At 40.4% G+C, this 23,419-nt stretch overlaps 1 protein-coding gene across 1 annotated transcript in view; it reads left to right on the forward strand.

The window, feature by feature from the left end:
* Positions 1-23,419, forward strand: part of PALS2 (protein associated with LIN7 2, MAGUK p55 family member) — a 455,393-nt gene that overhangs the window by 270,736 nt on the left and 161,238 nt on the right. The window contains exon 6 of the mRNA XM_053714151.1: positions 4,335-4,466. Within this exon, the coding sequence (XP_053570126.1) occupies positions 4,335-4,466 (132 nt within the window). The remainder of the gene's footprint in view (positions 1-4,334; positions 4,467-23,419) is intronic.

A 23,419-nucleotide genomic window follows, 5' to 3' on the forward strand; every position in this document is an offset into this window, starting at 1 on the left:
CATCACAATTCAGAGACTGCAACCTGTCTCACACAGATGATGTACACCAGTCTGGCCATAAAAGGGCGTGCAGGATATGAGCAGCATCACACACTATGCACCAGAGTCAGGAAGAGGGGTGAGTAAAATGGTTGCCAGCAGCACATGGCAAACAAAGCAGGGAAAAACCCAGACAATAACATCAAATATAGCATCACAAATAAAATGAGTTGCATGTTGAAGTAAAACAATAATGTTAGATAATTCAGAATCTGAAGACAACTGCTGTGCTTAACTGTCCAACCAAAAAGTAGAAGCAGCAGCAACATCAGCCATAGCCACAATTACTAGCTTTATCATCAGGAGGTTTATACTCCTCAATACCCAAAGTAAACTAAACTTCAAGAGAGAGCGAATATATTCTATCTTAAAAAAAAAAAAGATTATTTGTCTATATCTGTCTCTGACGTGGCGTCCTCTGAATCATAGGAAACCCCATCAGTAGAGGATACATCAGTATGCTGAAGGTCAGAACTTAATTCACTAGGTTTAGGAAAATGTTGCAAAACCCTTTTACGTTTATTTGAAGGTGGAATAGCAGTCATTGCCTTCTCTATAGCTGCAGCAATAAAATCTTTCATTTCTGCAGGAATGCTTTGTACTTTAGACTGAGATGGAATAACAGTGGGTGCATTTGTACTCATAGATATATTATCAGCATTTAACAAATTAGCTTTTTTACAACAAACTCACTTAGCTTTGTTAGATACGTGTTCAGGCAGCTCAAATCCTATGGTAACATCAGAGGCAGGTTCAGTTTGAGATATAATTGCAAAAAAAACTAGAAAAAAAAAAATTCTGCAAATTGATATCCATGCTCCTATATATGATATATATAACAGGCTTGAGAGAATGGGAAACAGAGCGAATATTTATAAAAAGGAAACTGATTCTTCAAATAATGCTGCATGAAAGCTCTCTAAGCGTTTTCTGAGAGCACAGAATGAGCTGGGGGCGGAGCTTATAACAGCAAATTTGGTGGAAAATGTTGACTCATCACACATGACATAAATAGCGTTAGAAATTTGAATTTAAAATATGATTATCAACATTCCATGAAACTAATATAATGGCATCCTAATTTATAAATAAATTACTAGCTCCAAAAAAACTGTATGTTTCACAGACTGTACCAACCTTGACAAACAATTAGCCACTAATTAAAGTCACTAAAAAAGAGCAATAAATTACTGACTCAAGGCATGTATATAAACAATATATAACATCTTTACTTAAAAAGTGCCCAATCCATAGCTGCGAGTGTCTTATATAATAAAAGTATATACTTACCGTGTAAGACACCCATCCACATATAGCAGACAGCCAAACCAGTAGTGAAACATATCGGCAGAGGTAATGGTACAAGGGTATATTGTCCATCTATAATGGGAAGCAGCGGATTAATCCCTGGAACGGATTTACAAAGAGCCTTATGAAAAGCTTTCCCATAGGTGAAAACATGGTATCATCAGGCAATACTCCCTTTACATCCCTCAGCCAAACACTGCACTTAGAGAGGAACTGGGCTTCAATATGCTTAGAAGCACCTTTCACTGAAGAAATCAAGCACATCATGCTTCACCACCTCCTAAGGAGGCAAAGGTTTTAAAACTGAGGTATGAGTGAGGTGGGAGGTGTATTTATAGGCATTTGAGGTTTGGGAAACCTTTGCCCCCTCCTGGTAGGAATGTATATCCTATCAGTAACTAGCTCATGGACTCTCAACACCTATATGAAAGAAAGAACCCTTGCTAACCAATCACAAGCTAATATGCAGATATAGCATGAACTTTGCACATGTGCAATTCAAATTAAAAAAAGGAACTGGGGTGGCCTGCCCTCTTCTGTTCCCTTAAGATGGTTTTAGCACTGATTCAGGTTAGTTTATTAGTAAAAAATTAGCAAGTATTTAAATAAACAGACATACTCATTTGTAATCTTTCTCGAATTGTACAGAAAGCAATATATATATATTTATATATAAACGGCATTATGAACACCTAAACTACCTTCTATTCTTACTGCTATTGCAAAGAATACTTTTCCTATCATGACTGATGATGCAAAACTGATATCCGCCTTAAAAAAAAAGTGATTTAGTACAGAGTGTGTGAGGCAGGAGGGGGGTAAACAAAACCTCAGTTAAATTAGCTTAAAGTATTAACCCCAAGTCTCCCTGGGAGAACGTGGAACAAGTACAAGTTTAATGGTCCTTAAAGGGACATGAAACACAAACATTTTCTTTCATGATTCAGATAGAAAATACACTTTTAAACAACTTTCTAATTTACTTTTATTATCTAATTTGTTTAATTCTCTTAGTATCACTTGTTGAAGGAGCAGCAATGTACTACTGGTTTCTAACTGAACACATGGGTGAGCCAATAACAATCGGTATATATATGCAGCCACCAATCAGCAGCTAGAACCTAGGATATTTGCTGCTATTGAGCTTGCCTAGATAAACCTTTCAGCAAAGGATAACAAGAGAAGGAAGCAAATTAAATAATAGAAGTCAATTTGAAAGTTGTTTAAATGTGTTTTCTCTATCTGAACCATTAAAGAAAAAAATTGGGTTTCATGTCCCTTTAACAAGGTAATAAAGAACAGCATAAGAAAGTAAAATCTTGCAGACTTTTTTTTTTCCTGGTCTACCATACCATTGTGAACATTGCACTGGTACTGACTCAAGAGTCGTGCATATATAAAGCAAATTGATTTTTATACATATGATAAAGCGGTTTCTTCATCTTTAGAGTGACATTATCTGGGCCACACAGAGCACTTTTTGTAAAGAAACCAATCTGTTCCCTGTGTTGTGGAAATTCTTTATTATTTTGTTTTAGTAAATAATACCCACCCCACCCTGGCTTATATGTGAACTGGATACATAAAGATAAGGATCCTGAGGATATCAAGGGTGAACTAATGCTAAGTATGAATCCATATGACATTCATGCATAAAGTTTAGAAAGGATAGCCACTTGTTTAACATAAAAAAACACCGACCAGCGGCTGATTGTCAACTATCATATTGCAGCTTTTACATTTAATTTTATGATTTTTGCATTAGTTTGATTTAGCAGGAACACCCTTCTTTACAGGGAATTAATATAAATATATATATATATATATATATATATGTGTGTGTATATATATATATATATATATATATATATATATATATATATATATATATATAATTTGTGTACACGCACATATACATTATATCACCAAAAGTATTCAGACACCTGACCATTACACCTATCATAGCTTGTAGAACATCCCTTTCAAGAACTATGGGTATTAATATGTAGTTGGCCTCTATTTGCAGCCATAACAACGAGCACTCTTCTAAGATATGTACAGGTAGCCCTCAGTTTACGCCGGGGTTAGGTTCCAGAAGGAATGGTTGTAAATCGAAACCGTTGTAAATTGAAACCCAGTTTATAATGTAAGTCAATGGGAAGTGAGGGAGTTAGGTTCCAGGCCCCTCTCAAAATTGACATAAGTAACACCTAATACTTTATTTTTAAAGCTTTGAAATGAAGACTTTAAATATGAAATATCATTATTAACCTAATAAAATAGATTGTATCATCATCAAACTAAGTTTAATGAACAAAAACATTTGCTAAACCGCACCTAATGAAATTATCACACAAACACAGACTGTATCATCAATCTAAGTTTAATTAACAAAAACAAAATAATCACACAACAGACTGTATCCTCATCAAACTAAGTTTAATGAACAAAAATGTTTTTTACTTGCATTTTTCTGCAGCTAAGGGAAGTGGCTACTAGATCTTGTTCCTTAAAAAACGGCTCCATTGCTCAGGTCTGGTTATACACTGATTTCAGCCTGCCTGTGTTTAATCACGCAACAAACTGTATCATCATCATCATCAAACTAAGTTTAATGAACAAAAACGTTTTTTACTTGCCTTTTTCTACAAACAGTTCTCTGCATTGAGTCTGCAGCTAAGGGAAGTGGCTGCTAGATCTTGTTCCTTTGAAAGCTGATCCATTTATCGTGTCTGGCTTGCTTTTCTTTGCATGTGTTTGTTGCAACACAAGCGGACAGCTCCACCTACTGGCTCTTTTAATGTATGCATGTGCTAATGCTTTCAATAGCAGTCAATGCTTTTCAATAGTAAAAAAAAAAGGGCGTTATTCTGAAACGGCGCAAATTGAACCATCGTAAACCGAGGGCCACCTGTATTTGTATAATTATGTAACTAGTGGTAATAGTAACCTTTCTGTTTTGACAGTTGTCCTTTTTCCCCTTCTAGGTTTTTGTGAAGTGTCACTTTGATTATAATCCATACAATGATAATCTGATACCATGCAAAGAAGCAGGATTGAAATTTTCTAAAGGAGAGATTTTGCATATAGTTAACAGAGAAGATCCAAACTGGTGGCAGGTGTGTATATTTTTATCATTTTCATGTTCTATATTTTACCGCATAACCTTGTTTTATATTTTTGTCGTCTTGAGATATTCTACAAATTAGCAGCAGTTATTACATTTGTTTGACCTGAAAGTTGACCATTTTGAAGGACACACTTTTATGCAAACATCTCTCCAATGCTTGTGAGACATATTTCTCAGAAGCTTCTTAAGACGATACTCTTTCACACATCTCCCTCTCACCTGACTCACCAATCTGATCATGTGTGTTCCATAATTCTTCCATTTACCTAGCTGTCATTTTCTGTTCACCTCCTTTCTAACAAACATGAAAACAGCTGATAAATTTGCCCTCTCTCACTCTTTTTCCTTCATACTTTTAGTAGTTTAAAGTTAAATAACAATACCATAAATGGCCAATAGATGGTGCTCATGCTGCAATCCCATATTTGGCATATCAGATGCTGGACACTTCAGAACATAAGTTCTTCAAACATGCACCTAGTATGTCCAAGAAAGGAACAGTTGTACAGAGGGTTAGAGAATTTTAAAATGATCCATCCATGTGTATTTGGGTATCTCTATTCTATCTCCATTATATTTCAGTAATTTAGGACATTTTTAATTGGGATACATTGTAGTATATGTTGAATCAATTTTGTAAGATGCCTTTTATAGAAAATATAAAATTATTAAGTTATTTTTAAAATTAATAGCATTGCTATATAGGTATACAATATGTTGTTCTAAATTTGTATTATTTTGGCATTCCTTTTAAAGGTTCTACCTTAATAGAGTGAAAGACTTTGTGTGCTCCCAGTGGTAAGCACGTTAAAATAAGATTTAGTCTCATGAGGAAATATAGTTGGGAGTGGGGTTATTCAGTGTTTCTTTCCTAAGATATGGTGAGTCCACAGAATCATCAATTACTGTTGGGAATATCACTCCTGGCCAGCAGGAGGAGGCAAAGAGCACCTCAGCAAAGCTGTTAAAGTATCACTCCCCTTCCCACAATCCCCAGTCATGCTCTTTGCCTTCAGTGCAAGGAGGAGGTGAAGTTTTTAATGTCTGAAGATTTTCACTTCAATCAAGATTTTATTATTTTGAAAGCCAGAGTAGGTTTGCTCTGATCTTTCCTTTAATGATAGGGTTTAGCTGTGCTCCACGTTAGTCTCTTCAGTAGGGCAGTGGTGGCTTTCAAGCAGTTAGGAACTTGTGAGGTGGTTCTCACTGCGTTTTTCTGACAAATTGCTGTTCTGATATAGAAAGCCAGAGTAGGTTTACTCTGTCCTTTCTTATTTCTACAGGTCTCTGTGAGGAGTGGATTCCTTTCATGCCGGGTTAGCTGTCCTCCTGCCGGACAGTTAAGGGTGCAGGTAAGTGCCATTTTTTGTTTCTTCTGGGAAATAACTGGCGCTAAAACAGTTTTAGTCTGCACTTAAAATGGGACTTTTGCATTCCTGAAGTTCAGGATTTCTAAAGGCAGGGAGCAGGCACTGTGTGACGTTTGATAGATTGATTCTTCATAAGTTCTTTAGAATCATTGGTGGCTCAGTAATTTTAATTAATTTCTTGTCACTGTTAATCTGGTTTTTAGAAGTAAGTCAGTCGGACTAAGTGATTGCATGTTTTATTCACGTATAGGTTGGGAAATTTTATGCTGGTCTGAATAAGAAAACATTTTGGCCACCGGGACCACCCATGACATCATAGGAGAGGCGGATACCTTTCTGAGGCAGCAGTGAATGCTTAAATCGAGCAGTTTTCATTTTCTTGACGCAGCTTATAGCAGTTTCCTGTGAGATCCTCGGCATCAACGGAGAGAGATTCTAGAGGTCCGGAGCTGCTGTGATCAATCATCAGTCACAATCAGCTCCACGGTGCAGAGGGGGCAGGTAGGAGTCTCAGCTATATCTCTAAAGTGTAGAGGGCAGTTATACGTTTTTTCGGCTTCCAAAAGAAAAACTTTGGTGTTTAAAAATTTTCACTTTGGGCAATTCAAATTTATAAATTGATTTTGCAAGGTCTGTTCTATATCCCTATTAAGTGATTTTGATTGCTTTGGGAATCACTATCTTAAAGAGACAGTATTCAAATAAAAATGTTTTTTTTTGTTTGTTTTTTTTAGTGTGTTAAATTTACTTGCAATATGGACCAAGAGTCTGTGCCTTATGTAGAGTACAAGCTTTGTTTTGATAACCAAGTGGAACCTCCTTTGCCCTTTTGTTCTTCTTGTATTGAAAGAACTCTAATGTACAAAGATAGACTTTTTGTTTCTGAGCCACAATTCTCTCAGGTTGATGTTGTTCAATTAATGCCACAACCTTCTCCTCAAGCGTCCCAAACTTTATCGTCACATGCAGTGCCCTGCGGTTTCTCACAATCTCCTGGAGGAGTATATTTGCATGCAGAAATTTCTGCCCAGGTATCATCGGTGGTATCTGAGGCATTAGCTGCTATTCCCATGCTTCAGGGAAGACGCAAGAGGAAAATTAGAGAATCAGATAGTAAGGTTTCTGATCCAGTCCAGGCTAACCAAGTTGCTCTTTCTCATAAGTCTTAAGAGGAAGATACTTCGGTAGCCTCTGAGGGTGAGATCTCCGATTCGGATAGTATAATTCCTGCTTCTGATGCTGAAGTTATTTCCTTCAGATTTAAGCTTGAACATCTTTGTGTTTTGTTAAAGGAGGTTTTGGCTACCTTGGACGTCTCTGATACCCCTGTCATTTTCAATAGATACTTTGATGTCCCCTCCTCTGGGGAGGTGTTTCCTGTGCCAGACCGTGCTTCGGAGATTATTGCCCGGGAATAGGAGAGACCTGGAATTCCTTTTTCTCCCGCTCTGGTTTTTAGAAATATGTTCTCGGTGGCTGACTCCATTAAGAAGTTGTGGCAGGCGGTACCCAAGGTGGAAGGGACGATTTTCTACCCTGGGTAAGAGAACTACTATTCCTGTTGAGGATATTTGTTCTTCCAAGGGCCCTATGGACAAGAAGCTGGAGGCTTACTTAAAAAATATGTATATTCATCATGGTCTCCAATGGCAACCAGAGGTGTCTATTGCTACAGTGACAAGTGTGGCAGCCTATTGGTTTGACTCTTTGTCTGAGTCCCTCCAAGCAGAGACTCCTTTGGAGGAGATACAGGATAGGATTAAGGCCCTTAAGTTAGCCAATTCCTTTATTACTGACGCCTCATTGCAGGTCATTAAGTTGGGAGCCATATCTGGTTTCGCGATATTGGCGCGTAGAGTGTTATGGCTGAAATCTTGGTCAGCAGATGTTTCCTCTAAGTCTAAGCTTTTGGCGATTCCTTACAAGGGTAAGACCTTGTTTATGCCGGGTTTGGCAGAAATGATTTCCGATATCATAGGTGTAAAGGATCTTTTCTGCCACAAGATAGAAGAAAAGGTCGAAAGGATGTATGAGTAATTTTCGTTCCTTTCATAACTTCAGAGATAAGTCTTCCCCCTCCTCTACCAAACAGGAACAGCCCAAGCCTTCTTGGAAACCCTGTCAGTCTTGAAACAAGGGGAAGCAATCTAAGAAGTCTGCAGCTGAGTCTAAGTCAGCATGAAGGGTTTGCCCCCGATCTGGGATCGGATCAAGTGGGGGGCAGACTGTTTTCTCAAGCATGGATACGAGATGTCCTAGGGCCGTGGACATAGTATCCCAGGGTTACAAATTAGAATTCAAGACCTTTCCTCCCAGGGGCAGGTTCCACCTCTCAAGATTATCTGCAGACCAGATAAAGAGGCGTTCTTGAAATGTGTGCAGGATCTTTCCCTCCTGGGAGTGATAGTTCCAGTCCCAGTACAGGAACAGGGTTTAGGGTTCTATTCCAATCTGTTTGTGGTTCCCAAAAAAGAGGGAACTTTCAAACCTATTCTAGATCTAAAATGTCTCAACAAGTTTCTTAGAGTGCCTTCCTTCAAAATGGAGACTATCCGCTCCATTCTTCTTTTAGTGCGGTTAGGTCAGTTCATGACGACCATAGACCTGAAGGATGCGTACCTCCATGTTCCCATTCATAGGGATCATCACAAATTTTTGAGATTTGCCTATCTGGACAAACACTTTCAGTTTGTGTCTCTTCCATTTGGCCTCGCCACAGCTCCCAGAATTTTCTCAAAAGTCCTGGGAGCTCTTTTGGCAGTAATTTGGTTTCGGGGAAATGCAGTGGGGCCTTATCTGGACGACATTCTGGTTCAGGTGCCATCTTTTCAACTAGCAAAATCTCACACAGAGATCTTGTTGTCTTTTCTTCGTTCCCACAGAGGGAAGGTGAATATGGGAAAAAGTTCCCTTGTTCCAGCTACAAGGGTGGTCTTCTTATGAACCATTATAGATTCCCTATCAATGAAAATATTTCTGACGGAAGTCAGAAGAGCCAAGATTCTTTACTTTTGCCTATCTCTACAGTCTGCTGTACGGCCATTAGTGGCCCAATGTATGGAGGTAATTGGTATGATGGTAGCTTCCATGGACATAGTTCCCTTTGCTCGATTCCATTTGAGAGCTATACAGTTATGCATGCTCAGCCAATGGAATGGGGATTATGCATATCTGTCTCAGAAGATAGTTCTAGATCAGTCGACGAGAGACTTTCTTCCGTGGTGGCTGTCTCAAGAACATCTGTCTCATGGGTCATGCTTTTGGAGACCCTCATGGGTGATTGTGACCACAGACGCCAGCCTGATGGGCGGGGGAGCAGTCTGGGACTCATTGAAGGCGCAGGGACTTTGGTCTCAGGAGGAATCTGCTCTCCCCATAAACATATTGGAGTTGAGAGCGATCTTCAAAGCCTTGATGGCTTAGCCTTAGCTGGCCTTAGCCCGGTTTATCGGGTTCCAGTCAGACAACATAACCTGATTGGCTTACATTAACCACCAGGGGGGAAATCGGAGTTCCTTAGCCATGAAGGAGGTGGCTCAAATCATTCATTGGGCGGAGGCTCACAATTGCTGTCTATCTGCCATCCACATTCCAGGAGTGGACAACTGGGGAGCGGATTTCCTGAGCAGACAGACTTTTCATCCCAGGGAGTGTGAACTCCATCCGGAAGTGTTCTCCAGGTTAACCATCAAATGGAGGGGTACCGGAACAGACTGCCAAGCTCCCAAAGTACGGTTCAAGGTCAAGGGATCTTCAGGCCTTCCTGATAGATGCTCTGGCCCTTCCTTGGAACTTCAGGTTGGCATGCCTTTTTTCCTCCGTTTGCTCTCCTTCCACAAGTCATTGTTCGGATTAAGCAGGAGAGAGCATCAGTGATTCTAATAGCTCCTGCGTGGCCTTGCAGGATCTGGTATGCAGATCTAGTGGAAATGTGGTCTCTACTGCCATGGAGACTTCCTCTGAGGAAGGACCTTCTACTTCAGGGTCCTTTTCTTCATCCAAATCTAGTTTATCTGAAGCTGACTACTTGGAGATTGAACGCTTAATTTTATCTAAGCATGATTCAGGCTCATAAGCCTGTTACTAGAAAGATTTACCATATGATATGGCGTAAATATCTTAATTGGTGTGAATCCAAAGGATACTCTTGGAATAGGGTCAGGATTCCAAGAATTTTATCCTTTCTCCAGGAAGGTCTGGAGAAAGGTTTGTCTGTCAGTACTCCTGAAGGGCCAGATTTCTGCTCTATCTATTTTACTGCACAAGCATCTGGCGGACGTGCCAGATGTGCAATCCTTTTGTTAGGCCTTGGTCAGAATCAGGCCTGTGTTTAAATCTGTTACTCCACCTTGGAGCCTTAACCTTGTTCTTAAGGTTTTGCAACAGGCTCCGTTTGAGCCAATGCATTCCATAGATATTAAGTTATCTTGAAAGGTTTTGTTTCTTACTACTATCTCTTCTGCTCGGAGAGTTTTGGAACTCTCAGCTTTGCAGTGCGATTCGCCTTATCTCATATTTTATGCAGCTAAGGCAGTTCTTGGTACCAAGTTTGGTTTTCTTCCTAAGGTTGTTAAGGATAGAATTATTAATCAGGAAATTGTTGTTCCTTCTCTCTCTGTCCCAATCTTCTCATAAGGAACGTCTGTTGCACAACCTAGATGTTGTCCGTACTCTTAAATTCTTTTTGCAGGCGACTAAGGACTTTCGCCAGTCTTCTGCATTGTTTGTTTTTCTGGGAAAGTATATGTCAGAAAGCTACTGCTACTTCACTTTCTCTCTGGTTGAGAAGTATTATTCGTTTGGCATATGAGACTGCTGGACAGCAGCCTCCTGAAAGAATCACAGCTCATTTTACTAGGGCTGTTTCTTCTTGGGCTTTCAAAAATGAGGCTTCTGTGGAACAGATTTGCAAGGCTGCAACTTGGTCCTCTTTGCATACTTTTCCCAAATTTTATAAATGTTATACTTTTGCCTCGGCTGAGGCTTCTTTTGGGAGAAAGGTACTTCAAGCGGTGGTGCCTTCTGTTTAGGTTCTCTGTCTTGTCCCTCCCTAATCATCTGTGTCCTCTGGCTTGGGTATTAATTCCCAACAGTAATTGATGATTCTGTGTACTCACCATATCTTAGGAAAGAAAACAAAATGTATGCTTACCTTTTTAAATTTCTTTCTTTCCGGATATGGTGTGTCCACGGCCCCGCCCTTTGTTTCTAAGACAGTTTTTTTTTTTCTAATCCTCAGGCACCTCTACACCTTGTGTTACTCCTTTTCTCCATTTTCTTTCGGTCGAATGACTGGGGATTGTGGGAAGGGGAGTGATACTTAACAGCTTTGCTGTGGTGCTCTTTGCCTCCTCCTGCTAGCCAGGAGTTATATTCCCAACAGTAATTGATGATTCCATGGACTCACCATATTCGGAAAGAAAGATATTGATCAGGGAAGCATAAATTTTGTTTTGTTAGTTTAATATTTTGAACTATATAAGTGTATGGGAGCTAGTATTGGGACTGGCAGAGTGGGGCAGCTGATGTAGGTTTGTGACTTGGATAGATGAGTCTAGCTGAAACGTTCATGATAAACTGAAGGAGGGAGAGGCAGGATTTGTGAAGGTCATTTAGGAATAGGTTGTAGTAGTCAATACATAAAAAAAAATTAGGAAATAAGTATTTTTGTAGTTTCTTGTAAAGGACAGGGCAAATTCTGGAAATCTTAGATAGGTTTGCATGGCAGGATATGGGAAGTGCTTGTATGCGTGGAGTGAATGTAAGTTCAGAGTCAAGTGTGACATCAAGATACCAGACCTCGGAAAAGATGTTAAGAATAGAGTCTCCGGCAGTAAGAGAAATGTCAGGTGTGAGGTGTCTAGGAGAGTGGGGAATAAAAAGAAGCTCAGTTTTAGAGAAATTTAGTTGGAGGTAATGACATCACATCCAAAAGAAAATTGCAAGAATACATTTGTTAATCTGATTAATTAAAGAGCAAGAGATATCTGGAGACGAAAGATAAATTTGGGTATCAGCATACAAGTGTAACTGGAACCCAAAGGAGGACATACATTTTCCAAGTTAGTATGTATTGATAGAAAAAAGCAAGGGGCCCAAGACAGAGCCTTGTGGCACTCCTAGCAAGAGAGGCAAAGGATCAGAAGATATGCTGTTAAAGGAAAGTTTAAACAAGTCACTTGAGAGATAGGAAATGAACCAGGAAATAGCTGTGTCTCAGATGTCATAAAAGTGTGGTGTTTTTAAGAGGAAAGGGTAGTCAACTGGGTCAAAAGTAGCAAAAAAGAATAAGTAAGGAACCCTTCTTGCTTTAGCTGATAGCAGATAGTTTATTATGTCAGTGAGAGCAGTTTCTGTTGAGTGTTTAGAGCAAAATTGAAACCAGATTGGAGGAGATCAGCTGTAGTGTTTGTTCAGAGAAATGGAGTTAAGCTATTTATAGACTAATCTTTCAATACTTTGGAGGTAAAGAGACTGGCCAATAGTAGTGGTTGGGTAAAGGATTGATTTGTTTTGGATTGGTGTGATTAACGTATGCTTGAATGTATCAAGAAATATGCCAGTGGAGAGAGAGACAGGTTAAAAAGATGAGTTAGGGCAGGGGTTAAAGAAGCAAAGAGGGGGAAGAAGTTGGGAAGTAACTTTCATATAAAATAGTCCTTAAAATTTGTATAAATAAGTCTTTTTGATACCTGGTTTTAGAGTGGACTAAAGATTTTTATTATTTCAATAATATCACACTGCTCATTTTTAACCTCATTCAAAAACAGCACCTGGGGGAAAAATTAAAAACAGATCTTTAATATTTCCTACACTTATGCTCAAATCCTATTTACTCGATACAGGATTGCAAGAGCCGATAGAGTAGACACCACACAGAGCAATTTGGTATTATATCTTACCTATACATCACAGCCCTGACCTCGGAAGTGTCCCAACTGGCTCACAAAGCTACAGGTTGGCCTCTACAGTGATTTGCGTTACTAGTTTGTACGAGCATTTCTACTTTTCAGTCCGGGCCTTTGTCTTTATTTAAGATATAAAAGGTTTCAGTTTAAATTGTCCTGTCCCAGCTAAGTAGCATGCCACTTGCAAATGTTTCTTTAGATCAATTTATGTTTGGTCTGGAGTGAAGGCAGACTATATTTCCATCTTAATATGGGAAGAGTCCACAGCTGCATTCCTTACTTGTGGATAATACTGAACCTGGCCACCAGGAGGAGGCAAAGACACCCCAGCCAAAGGCTTAAATACCTCCCACACTTCCTCATAACCCCAGTCATTTTTTGCCTTTCATCACAGGTGGTTGTCAAAGAAGTGTTAGAAGATTTCGGAGTAGTCTCTTATGGAGGGTAGTACTCTTCGAGATGGGACTGGAGTTTTAAGTAGTCCTGTAGTCTTGTCAGCATGGATGAAAGTTAGAGTCCGGAGATGCAGGGAAAGCTACCTGCTTTCTTCACTCAAGTCCATGTCAGAAGCTATTCTACTATCTGTCACACTTGAAGGGCCGTGTTCCTGTTCCACGGTGTAGATTCTGGTAAAATTGTTTCATATTTCTTTTACAAGATATGGCGAGTCCACGGATTTCATCCCTCCTGTTAGCAGGAAGTGGCAAAGAGCACCACAGCAGAGCTGTATATATAGCTCCTCCCTTCCCTCCCCCTCCAGTCACTCTCTTTGCCTGTGTTAGTGATAGTAAGAGGTAAAGTGAGGTGTTTGTTTAGATTCTTCAATCAAGAAGTTTTTTTATTTTAAAATGGTGCCAGTGAGTACTATTTTTCTCAGGGGGAAATCGTCAGTTTATACCTTCCCAAGAGGAGTGGAGACATTTCATTTTTCTGCCCTGATGTTGATGATCTTAGCAAATGTTATCTAAGATCCATACTGGTTCCCACAGAGCAGCTGAAGGTAGTGTAAAGAAAGATCTTCAGTGTGGAGAACGATTTCATGCTACATGCAGCATTGAGGTAAGTTCAGTAATTTGTTTCTGGGGAGACTTGATACATCAGAACAGGCTGACAATATCCCTAGCTGTGTAGGGGTAAGCAGTATGCACTAGGAAAATTGTGTACCCGGATTCCCTGTTATTTTGATTATATTTAATGTGTGCTGGTATATCACTTTAAATTTATTTTGTGGGCTGACGCTGGGAGATGCGGTTAGAGTTTATTTGGTGCTGACTTGACAGGATGTGTTTTGCACTAAAAGGCGCAGATTATTGCGCAGAATGTGTATGTTGTGAGCACATGGCTGAACTATGGAGGACCGACATGTTTGGGTTTTCTCTCTACCCATGCGGGTCTCGGTAGGCTAGGAGTTACGCCCACCGTGGGCGGGGCCTATTTTCGTGTGCTAAGACACGCAGTGTGTTTTCCGGATCGGTAGCAAGATCCTGAGGCTCCGGTGGGGCCTAGCTCTGTTTGGTGATTGTAGTGGACAGAGAGGCTCAGAACGTTACTTCAGTGTGATTTGGGGGTCAGGTAGGCGCCACAGCTGCAGGGGCCAAGTTATTTAATACATTGATATATATGATAAATCTGACATAATTAGATATATATCCTAACAAGTGGTGCAATATATTTAAGCTAATTGGGAAACATAGGGGCAATTTATATTGCCGAAATCGTCTTTTTGTCTAATAACAGAAAAATTGTTGTGCTTTTATTATTTAAAGGCGCAGTATACGTTTTGGTTTAAATTTTAATATATGTTTTGACTTAAGAGTACAATATATCTAATAAATAAATAAATAAATAATAATAAATAACCAAGTTGCTCTTTCTCATAAGTCTTAAGAGGAAGATACTTCGGTAGCCTCTGAGGGTGAGATCTCAGATTCAGATGGTATAATTCCTTCTTCTGATGCTGAAGTTGTTTCCTTCAGTTTTAAGCTTGAACACCTTCGTGTTTTGTTAAAGGAGGTTTTGACTACCTTGGATGACTCCGTTACCCCTGTTATCAACCCTAAAAAATCTAGCAAATTAAATACATATTTCGATGTTCCCTCCACTGTGGAGGTGTTTCCCGTGCCAGACCGTGCTACGGAGATCATTGCCCGGGAATAGGAGAGGCCTGGAATTCCTTTTTCTCCGGTTTTCAGAAAGATGTTCCCGGTAGCTGACTCCATTAAGGAGTCATGGCAGACGGTGCCCAAGGTGAAAGGGGCGATTTCTACCCTGGCTAAAAGAACTACTATTCCCATTGAGGATAGTTGCTCTTTCAAGGACCCTATGGATAAGAAACTGGAGGCTTACTTAAAAAAAGATGTATATTCATCAGGGTCTCCAATAGCAACTGGCGGTGTGTATTGCTACCGTGACATGTGCGGCGGCCTATTGGTTTGATGCTTTGTCTGAGTCTCTTCAAGCAGAGACTCCTTTGGAGGAGATACAAGATAGGATCAAGGCTCTTAAGTTAGCCAATTCCTTTATTACTGATGCCTCTTTGCAGGTCATCAAGTTGGGAGCCAAGATATCTGGTTTCGCGATCTTGGCACACAGAGCATTATGGCTGAAATCTTGGTCAGCAGATGTTTCCTCTAAGTCAAAATTTTTGGCAATTCCTTACAAGGGTAAGACCTTGTTTGGGCCGGGTTTGGCAGAAATAATTTCCGATATCACTGGCGGTAAAGGATCTTTTCTGCCACAAGATAAGAAGAATAGGACGAAAGGACGTCAGAGTAATTTTCGTTCCTTTCGTAACTTCAGAGGTAAGTCTTCCCCTTCCTCTGCCAAGCAGGAACAGTCCAAGCCTTCTTGAAAACCCAGTCAGTCTTGGAACAAGGGGAAGCAATCCAAGAAGCCTGCAGCTGAGTCTAAGTCAGCATGAAGGGTTTGCCACCGATCCGGGACCGTATCAAGTACTGGGCAGACTCTCTGTTTTCTCAGGCATAGAAACGAGATGTTCCAGATCTGTGGGCCGGGGACATAGTATCCCAGGGTTACAAATTAGAATTAAAGACCATTCCTCCCAGAGGCAGGTTTCACCTCTCAATATTATCTGCAGACCAAATAAAAAGAGGTGTTCTTGAAAAGTGTACAGGACCTTTCCCTTATGGGGGGTGATAGTTCCAGTACAAGAACAGGGTCTAGGATTCTATTCCAATCTGTGGTTCCCAAAAAGGAGGGAGCCTTCAGGCCTACTCTATATCTGAAGTGTCTAAACAAGTTTCTCAGAGTGCCGTTCTTCAAAATTGAGACTTTCAGTTCCATTCTTCCTTTAGTGCAAGAGGGTCGGTTCATGATGACCATAGACCTGAAGGACACGTACCTCCATGTTCCCAATCACAGGGATCATCACAAATTTCTAAGATTTGCCTTTCTGGACAGACACTTTGCTTGTGACTCTTCCTTTTGGCCTTGCCACAGCTCCTAGAATTTTCTAAAAGGTCCTGGGGGCTCTTTTGGCAGTAATTCGGTCTTGGGGAATAGCTGTGGCGCCTTATCTGGACGACATTCTGGTACAGGTACCATCTTTTTAACTTGCAAAATCTCACACAGAGATCTTGTCTTTTCTTCACACTCACGGATGGAAGATGAATTTGGGAAAGAGTTCCCTTGTTCCGGCCACAAGGGTGGCCTTTCTAGGAACAATTATAGATTCCCTTTCAATGAAGATATTCCTGACGGAAGTAAGAAAGGCAAAGATTTTTTCCTCTTGCCTATCTCTACAGTCTGCTGTACAGCCATCAGTGGCCCAATGTATGGAGGTAATTGGTCTGATGGTGGCTTCCATGGACATAGTTGCCCGATTCCATCTGAGGGCTCTGCCCTTATGCATGCTCAATCAATGGAACGAGGATTATGCAGATCTGTCTCATAAGATAGTTCTAGGTCAGAAGACAAGAGACTCTCTTCAGTGGTGGCAGTCTCAAGAACATCTGTCTCAGGGTACATGGTTTTGGAGACTCACATGGGTGATTGTGACCACGGACGCCGGTTTGGTGGGCTGGGGAGCAGTCTGGGACTCATTGAAAGCGCAAGGACTTTGGTCTCAGGAGGAATCTGCTCTCCCTATAAATATTTTGGATAGTTGAGAGCAATTTTCAATGCCTGGATGGCTTGGCCTCAACTGGCCTTAGCCCAATTTATCAGGTTCCAGTCAGACAACATAACCTCAGTGGCTTACATCAACCACCAGGGGGGAACTCTGAGTTCCTTAGCCATGAAGGAGGTGGCTCAGATTATTCAATGGGCGGAAGCTCATCATTGCTGTCTATCTGCCATCCACATTCCGGGAGTGGACAACTGGGAAGCGGATTCCTGAGCACACAGACTTTTCATCCTGGCTAATGGGAACTCCATCCGTAGGGGTTTTATAGGTTAACCATCAAATGGGGGGTACCAGAATTGGATCTGATGGCGTCTCATCAGAACGCCAACCTCCCAAAGTACGGTTCGAGGTTAAGGGATCCTCAGGCCTTCCTGATAGATGCTCTGGCAGTTCCGTGGAGCTTCAGGTTGGCGTACCTATTTCCTTCGTTTGCTCTCCTTCCGTGAGTCATTGCTCGTATCAAGCAGGAGAGGGCGTCTGTGATTCTAATAGCTCCTGCGTGGCCTCGCAGGATCTGGTATGCAGACCTGGTGGAAATGTCATCTTTACCACCGTGGAGACTACCTCTGAGAAAGGACCTTCTACTTAAGGGTCCGTTTCTTCATCCAAACCTCGTTGTTTCTGTAGCTGACTGCCTGGAGATTGAACGCTTAATTTTATGTGTCGGTCATTGAGACCATGATTCAGGCTCGTAAGCCTGTTACTAAAAAGATTTACCATAAGATATGGTGTAAATATCTCTATTGGTGTTAATCCAAGGGCTACTCTTGGAGTATGGTCAGGATTCCAAGAATATTATCTTTTCAACAGGAGGGTCTGGAAAAAGGTTCATCTGTCGGTACTTTGAAGGGCCAGATTTCTGCTCTATCTGTTTTGCTGCACAAGCGTCTGACGGATGTGCAATCCTTTTGTCAGGCATTGGTCAGAATCAGGCCTGTGTTTAAATCTGTTGCTCCACTGTGGAGCCTTAATCTTGTTCTTAAAGTTTTGCAACCGGCTCCATTTGAGCCAATGCATTTCATAGATATCAAGTTGATATCTTGGAAGGTTTTGTTTCTTACACCTATCTCTTCTGCTCAGAGAGATTCTGAACTTTCAGCTTTGCAGTGTGATTCGCCTTATCTTATATTTCATGCAGATAAGGCAGTTCTTCGTACAAAGTTTGGTTTTCTTCCGAAGGTTGTGTTGGACAGTAATATTAACCAAGAGATTGTTGTTCCTTCTCTGTGTCCTAATCCTTCTTCTCATAAAGAACGTCTATTACACAACCTGGATGTTGTGCATGCTATAAAATTTTATTTGCAGGCGACCAAGGATTTTCGTCAGTCTTCTGCATTGTTTGTTTGTTTTTCTGGAAAATGTAAGGGTCAGAAAGCGCTACTTCTCTTTCTCTCTGGTTGAGAAGTATTATTCGTTTGGCATATGTGACTGCTGGACAGCAGCCTCCTGAGAGAATCACAGCTTATTCTACTAGGGCTGTTTCTTCTTCTTGGGCTTTCAAGAATGAAGCTTCTGTTAAGCAGATGTGCAAGGCTGCTACTTGGTCTTCGCCTGAGGCTTCTTTTGGGAGAAAGGTTCTGCAAGCAGTGGTGCCTTCTGTTTAGGTCTACCTGTCTTGGTCCTCCCTAGTCCTCTGTGTCCTTTATCTTGGGTATTGGTTCCCAACAGTAATTGAGAAACGTCATGGACTCACCATATCTTAGGAAAATAAAAACAAAATTGATGCTTACCTGATACATTTCTTTCTTTCCGGATATGGTGAGTCCACCGCCCCACCCTGTATTTTAAAGACAGTTTTTTACTAAATCTCAGGCAGCTCTACACATTGTGTTTCTCCTTTTCTCCATTTTCTTTCGGTCGAATGACTGTGGATTGTGGGAAATTGAGGGATACTTAACAGCTTTGCTGTGGGTGCTCTTTGCCGCCTCCTGCTGGCCAGGAGCTCACCATATCCGGAAATAAATAAATTTATCAGGTAAGCATAAATTTTGTTTTTAAACGGTAAACATTCTGTAGTAGACTGTCCCTTTAATGGAGTGTGTTTTTTTTATTTTTTTTATTCATTAAATAACCTCGTTTTCCATTTTGGCAAGATATTCATCTAATCTCAAGAAGAACATTGCAGGATATTTTAAGAAGAAATTTGACACAACTTATCTAATCTTCTAAGACCGTATTTTAACAGTTCTCACATTGAAAATTGGAAAGCCACTGAATGAGGAGCTTTTGAAGATAGTCCAAAGATGCAGAACTCACTGCACAGACTGTGATTTCCAAATCTCACTCTCACTGTACAGAGCATGGTTTCTCTTTGCCGCATTTCTTTCACTGTAAGAAGACTGTGGTTTTAAACAAACAAGACTAAATGGCAAATATGAAAGCACAATTGGCAAGAGAAACCCTGTTCCTAAAGATAAAAATACTGTACTTTCTAATTCCAACAATTGTGTGCATGAAATAAAAACAAAGCTATCAAGAGCACATTGCTAAACTCTTATTTGTCAATATTGTTGTCATGATTTCCATTTTGTTTGCATTTCCTGGGGATCTCATTAGCTATACAGGGAGTGCAGAATTATTAGGCAAGTTGTATTTTTGAGGATTAATTTTATTATTGAACAACAACCATGTTCTCAATGAACCCAAAAAACTCATTAATATCAAAGCTGAATATTTTTGGAAGTAGTTTTTAGTTTGTTTTTAGTTATAGCTATTTTAGGGGGATATCTGTGTGTGCAGGTGACTATTACTGTGCATAATTATTAGGCAACTTAACAAAAAACAAATATATACCCATTTCAATTATTTATTTTTACCAGTGAAACCAATATAATATCTCAACATTCACAAATATACATTTCTGACATTCAAAAACAAAACAAAAACAAATCAGTGACCAATATAGCCACCTTTCTTTGCAAGGACACTCAAAAGCCTGCCATCCATGGATTCTGTCAGTGTTTTGATCTGTTCACCATCAACATTGCGTGCAGCAGCAACCACAGCCTCCCAGACACTGTTCAGAGAGGTGTACTGTTTTCCCTCCTTGTAAATCTCACATTTGATGATGGACCACAGGTTCTCAATGAGGTTCAGATCAGGTGAACAAGGAGGCCATGTCATTAGATTTTCTTCTTTTATACCCTTTCTTGCCAGCCACGCTGTGGAGTACTTGGACGCGTGTGATGGAGCATTGTCCTGCATGAAAATCATGTTTTTCTTGAAGGATGCAGACTTCTTCCTGTACCACTGCTTGAAGAAGGTGTCTTCCAGAAACTGGCAGTAGGACTGGGAGTTGAGCTTGACTCCATCCTCAACCCGAAAAGGCCCCACAAGCTCATCTTTGATGATACCAGCCCAAACCAGTACTCCACCTCCACCTTGCTGGCGTCTGAGTCGGACTGGAGCTCTCTGCCCTTTACCAATCCAGCCACGGGCCCATCCATCTGGCCCATCAAGACTCACTCTCATTTCATCAGTCCATAAAACCTTAGAAAAATCAGTCTTGAGATATTTCTTGGCCCAGTCTTGACGTTTCAGCTTGTGTGTCTTGTTCAGTGGTGGTCGTCTTTCAGCCTTTCTTACCTTGGCCATGTCTCTGAGTATTGCACACCTTGTGCTTTTGGGCACTCCAGTGATGTTGCAGCTCTGAAATATGGCCAAACTGGTGGCAAGTGGCATCTTGGCAGCTGCACGCTTGACTTTTCTCAGTTCATGGGCAGTTATTTTGCGCCTTGATTTTTTCCACACGCTTCTTGCGACCCTGTTGACTATTTTGAATGAAACGCTTGATTGTTCGATGATCACGCTTCAGAAGCTTTGCAATTTTAAGAGTGCTGCATCCCTCTGCAAGATATCTCACTATTTTTGACTTTTTTGAGCCTGTCAAGTCCTTCTTTTGACCCATTTTGCCAAAGGAAAGGAAGTTGCCTAATAATTATGCACACCTGATATAGGGTGTTGATGTCATTAGACCACACCCCTTCTCATTACAGAGATGCACATCACCTAATATGTTTAATTGGTAGTTGGCTTTCAAGCCTATACAGCTTGGAGTAAGACAACATGCATAAAGAGGATGATGTGGTCAAAATACTCATTTGCCTAATAATTCTGCACTCCCTGTATTAAGTTCATATAAATATATAAATGTCTGTCTTGCCCACTACTGACGGACTATACAATAGTGCTAAAAATAGGTTTAATTAAGCTAGACCATATATGTCAAAGTCTGGTTTTGCACTTTAGCAACACCCTTTATTTGTTAGCGCTTGGATTGTGATAATTTAGAACTTTAAAACATGGATTGTGAGCCGAAAAGCTGCCAATAAACAGGAATAGAAAGATTGGAGTTGACCCCTGTGTGTTTAATATACCTTCACAGGGTTTAAATACAATTATATATAAACAATTGTGCAATAACAAAATGGAGCATTTACTTTTTTGCACTTCTTATATCCCTTTTTAACCTTTTTTTTTCCCCCTAGTCTTGGCTGTTCTTCACCCCTAAAAAGTAGCCTTATGGTTAAGAATGTATTCCTGGTTTAATTGTACTCGGCCAGATTCCACTACAGGCATTTCTGAAGCCAATTAATTTAAAGATGCTTGTCTGCTTCTTAAAGGAGCTGTAGAACATCATCATTTTCATTTAGGGTTTCTGATGTTTGTGCTATTCACAAAGGTTCCTGTCACACTTATAGCAGAACTCAGGAAAGGAAATATCCAATATATAATTATCTGCTTAATGACGTTGTCATTCCTCACTGTTGGTCATTCCTCACCGAGGCACAGTTGGATGTTCAATCCGGAAAAGACTTTCCAATCAAACCTGTATCATCTTGGGAGCATCATTTAAGATTCATTTGAACATGGTGGTCCTCCCAAAAAAAATGTCTTCACCACTATTCCTGTATAACTGAACCAAGCATTTCTCCTTTAGTTTTTTTTTGCTTTTTAAATGAGTGGTATGAAGGAGAGTAAAGAAGTAAAGTTTTATACCCACCTGGTTGGTTTAACAGGCTTTAGGTTTATGTCCATCACCTTTTATAAGGTACTGTTCTTTGTTGAAAGCTACTTAAGAAACAGTAAAAATATTTATGCTAACAGGTGCATAAAATCCAGCACACAGCCATCTCCATAGACAAACATTGACAGTACAGTTGGTCGTAATGAATATCTCAGTGGCTTTAAATGTAAACTGTCATAGGATGTCACCTTTACAAAAAATCTTTGCCCTTCTGGATCTACACTGGTCAACTGTTACTTTTAATTTCACAATAACAATATTAACAGCCCAGCAACTATGCAAACTGAGAGTGGTGCTGCTAAAGGGCGTAGTGCGTAAAATGTGCCTATCATCTGTTGCATCACTCACTACAGAGTTTTAAACTGCCTCTGGAAGCAATGTCGACAGAACAGTGCATGCGGAGCTTCATCATTTGGGTTTCCATGGCCTCACATTAACATGTGTAATGCCAAGCGTCAGCTGGAGTGGTGTAAACCTTTCTGCCACTGGACTCTGGAGCAGTGAAATCGTGTCCTCTGGAGTGATGAATTACTATCTATACAAACCTGTTGGGGCACTCTCGTGTCCAACTCTAGGGGGGGAGCTTTGAAAGCTAAAAAATATAAATATATCAACACAAATATGGTGACTAGTGTGATCACTAAATCTGCACAATTGCAAATGAGCACTCAATGATTCAAATGAGGTGATAAAAATTACACTATATGGTGCTAATAATCACAATGTGCAATTGGCAATTAATATAAAGTCTTATCTGAATCCTTAATGGATAACACTGTGTGGGTCAGAAATATCCCAGAGTGGTCTTCTGTGATGGTAGAGTCGTGCTCCAGCAGTGGAAGCCAATGTTATGGTCTCGGCAGCTCCTCTCCAAACATAGGAAAGGAATCCGGATATCTGTGAATGGGAATCACAAAGAAGAGGGCGCCTCCTAGTGTAATACTGCGAGTATAACCAACAATAGCAGATCTTGAGAGAGAAAATATACTCACAAAATGAGCAGCACCAATGTGCTAAGTGACGCAGGCTGAGATATCACAGTTTCCCAGCAACAGTTTTGCCAGTACTTAAGATGGCGGTTACAATTGTAGTGTGGGGGAGGGAATAGAGCAGTTTGAGGGGGGTCATGGAGAGATCAGGGGTGGGATGTGTCAGGTACACTAAAGCTAAAATTCACCCTACAAGCTACCTCATTAACCCCTTCACTGCTGGGCATAATACAAGTGTGGTGCGCAGCAGCATTTAGTGGCCTTCTAATTTCCAAAAAGCAATGCCAAAGCATATATGTCTGCTATTTCTTAACAAAGAAGCATTTACAAACATTCGTGCCATAATTGCACAAGCTGTTTGTAAATAATTTCCGTGAGAAAAATTGTGAAAAAGTTAACGATTCTTTTTATTTTATCGCGTTTGGCGGTGAAATGGTGGCATGAAATATACCAAAATGGGCCTAGATCTATACTTTGGGTTGTCTACTAAAAAAATATATATATA

The sequence above is a fragment of the Bombina bombina genome, chromosome 5 (assembly GCF_027579735.1).
Source record: "Bombina bombina isolate aBomBom1 chromosome 5, aBomBom1.pri, whole genome shotgun sequence".
NCBI classification, from domain to species: Eukaryota; Metazoa; Chordata; class Amphibia; order Anura; family Bombinatoridae; genus Bombina; species Bombina bombina.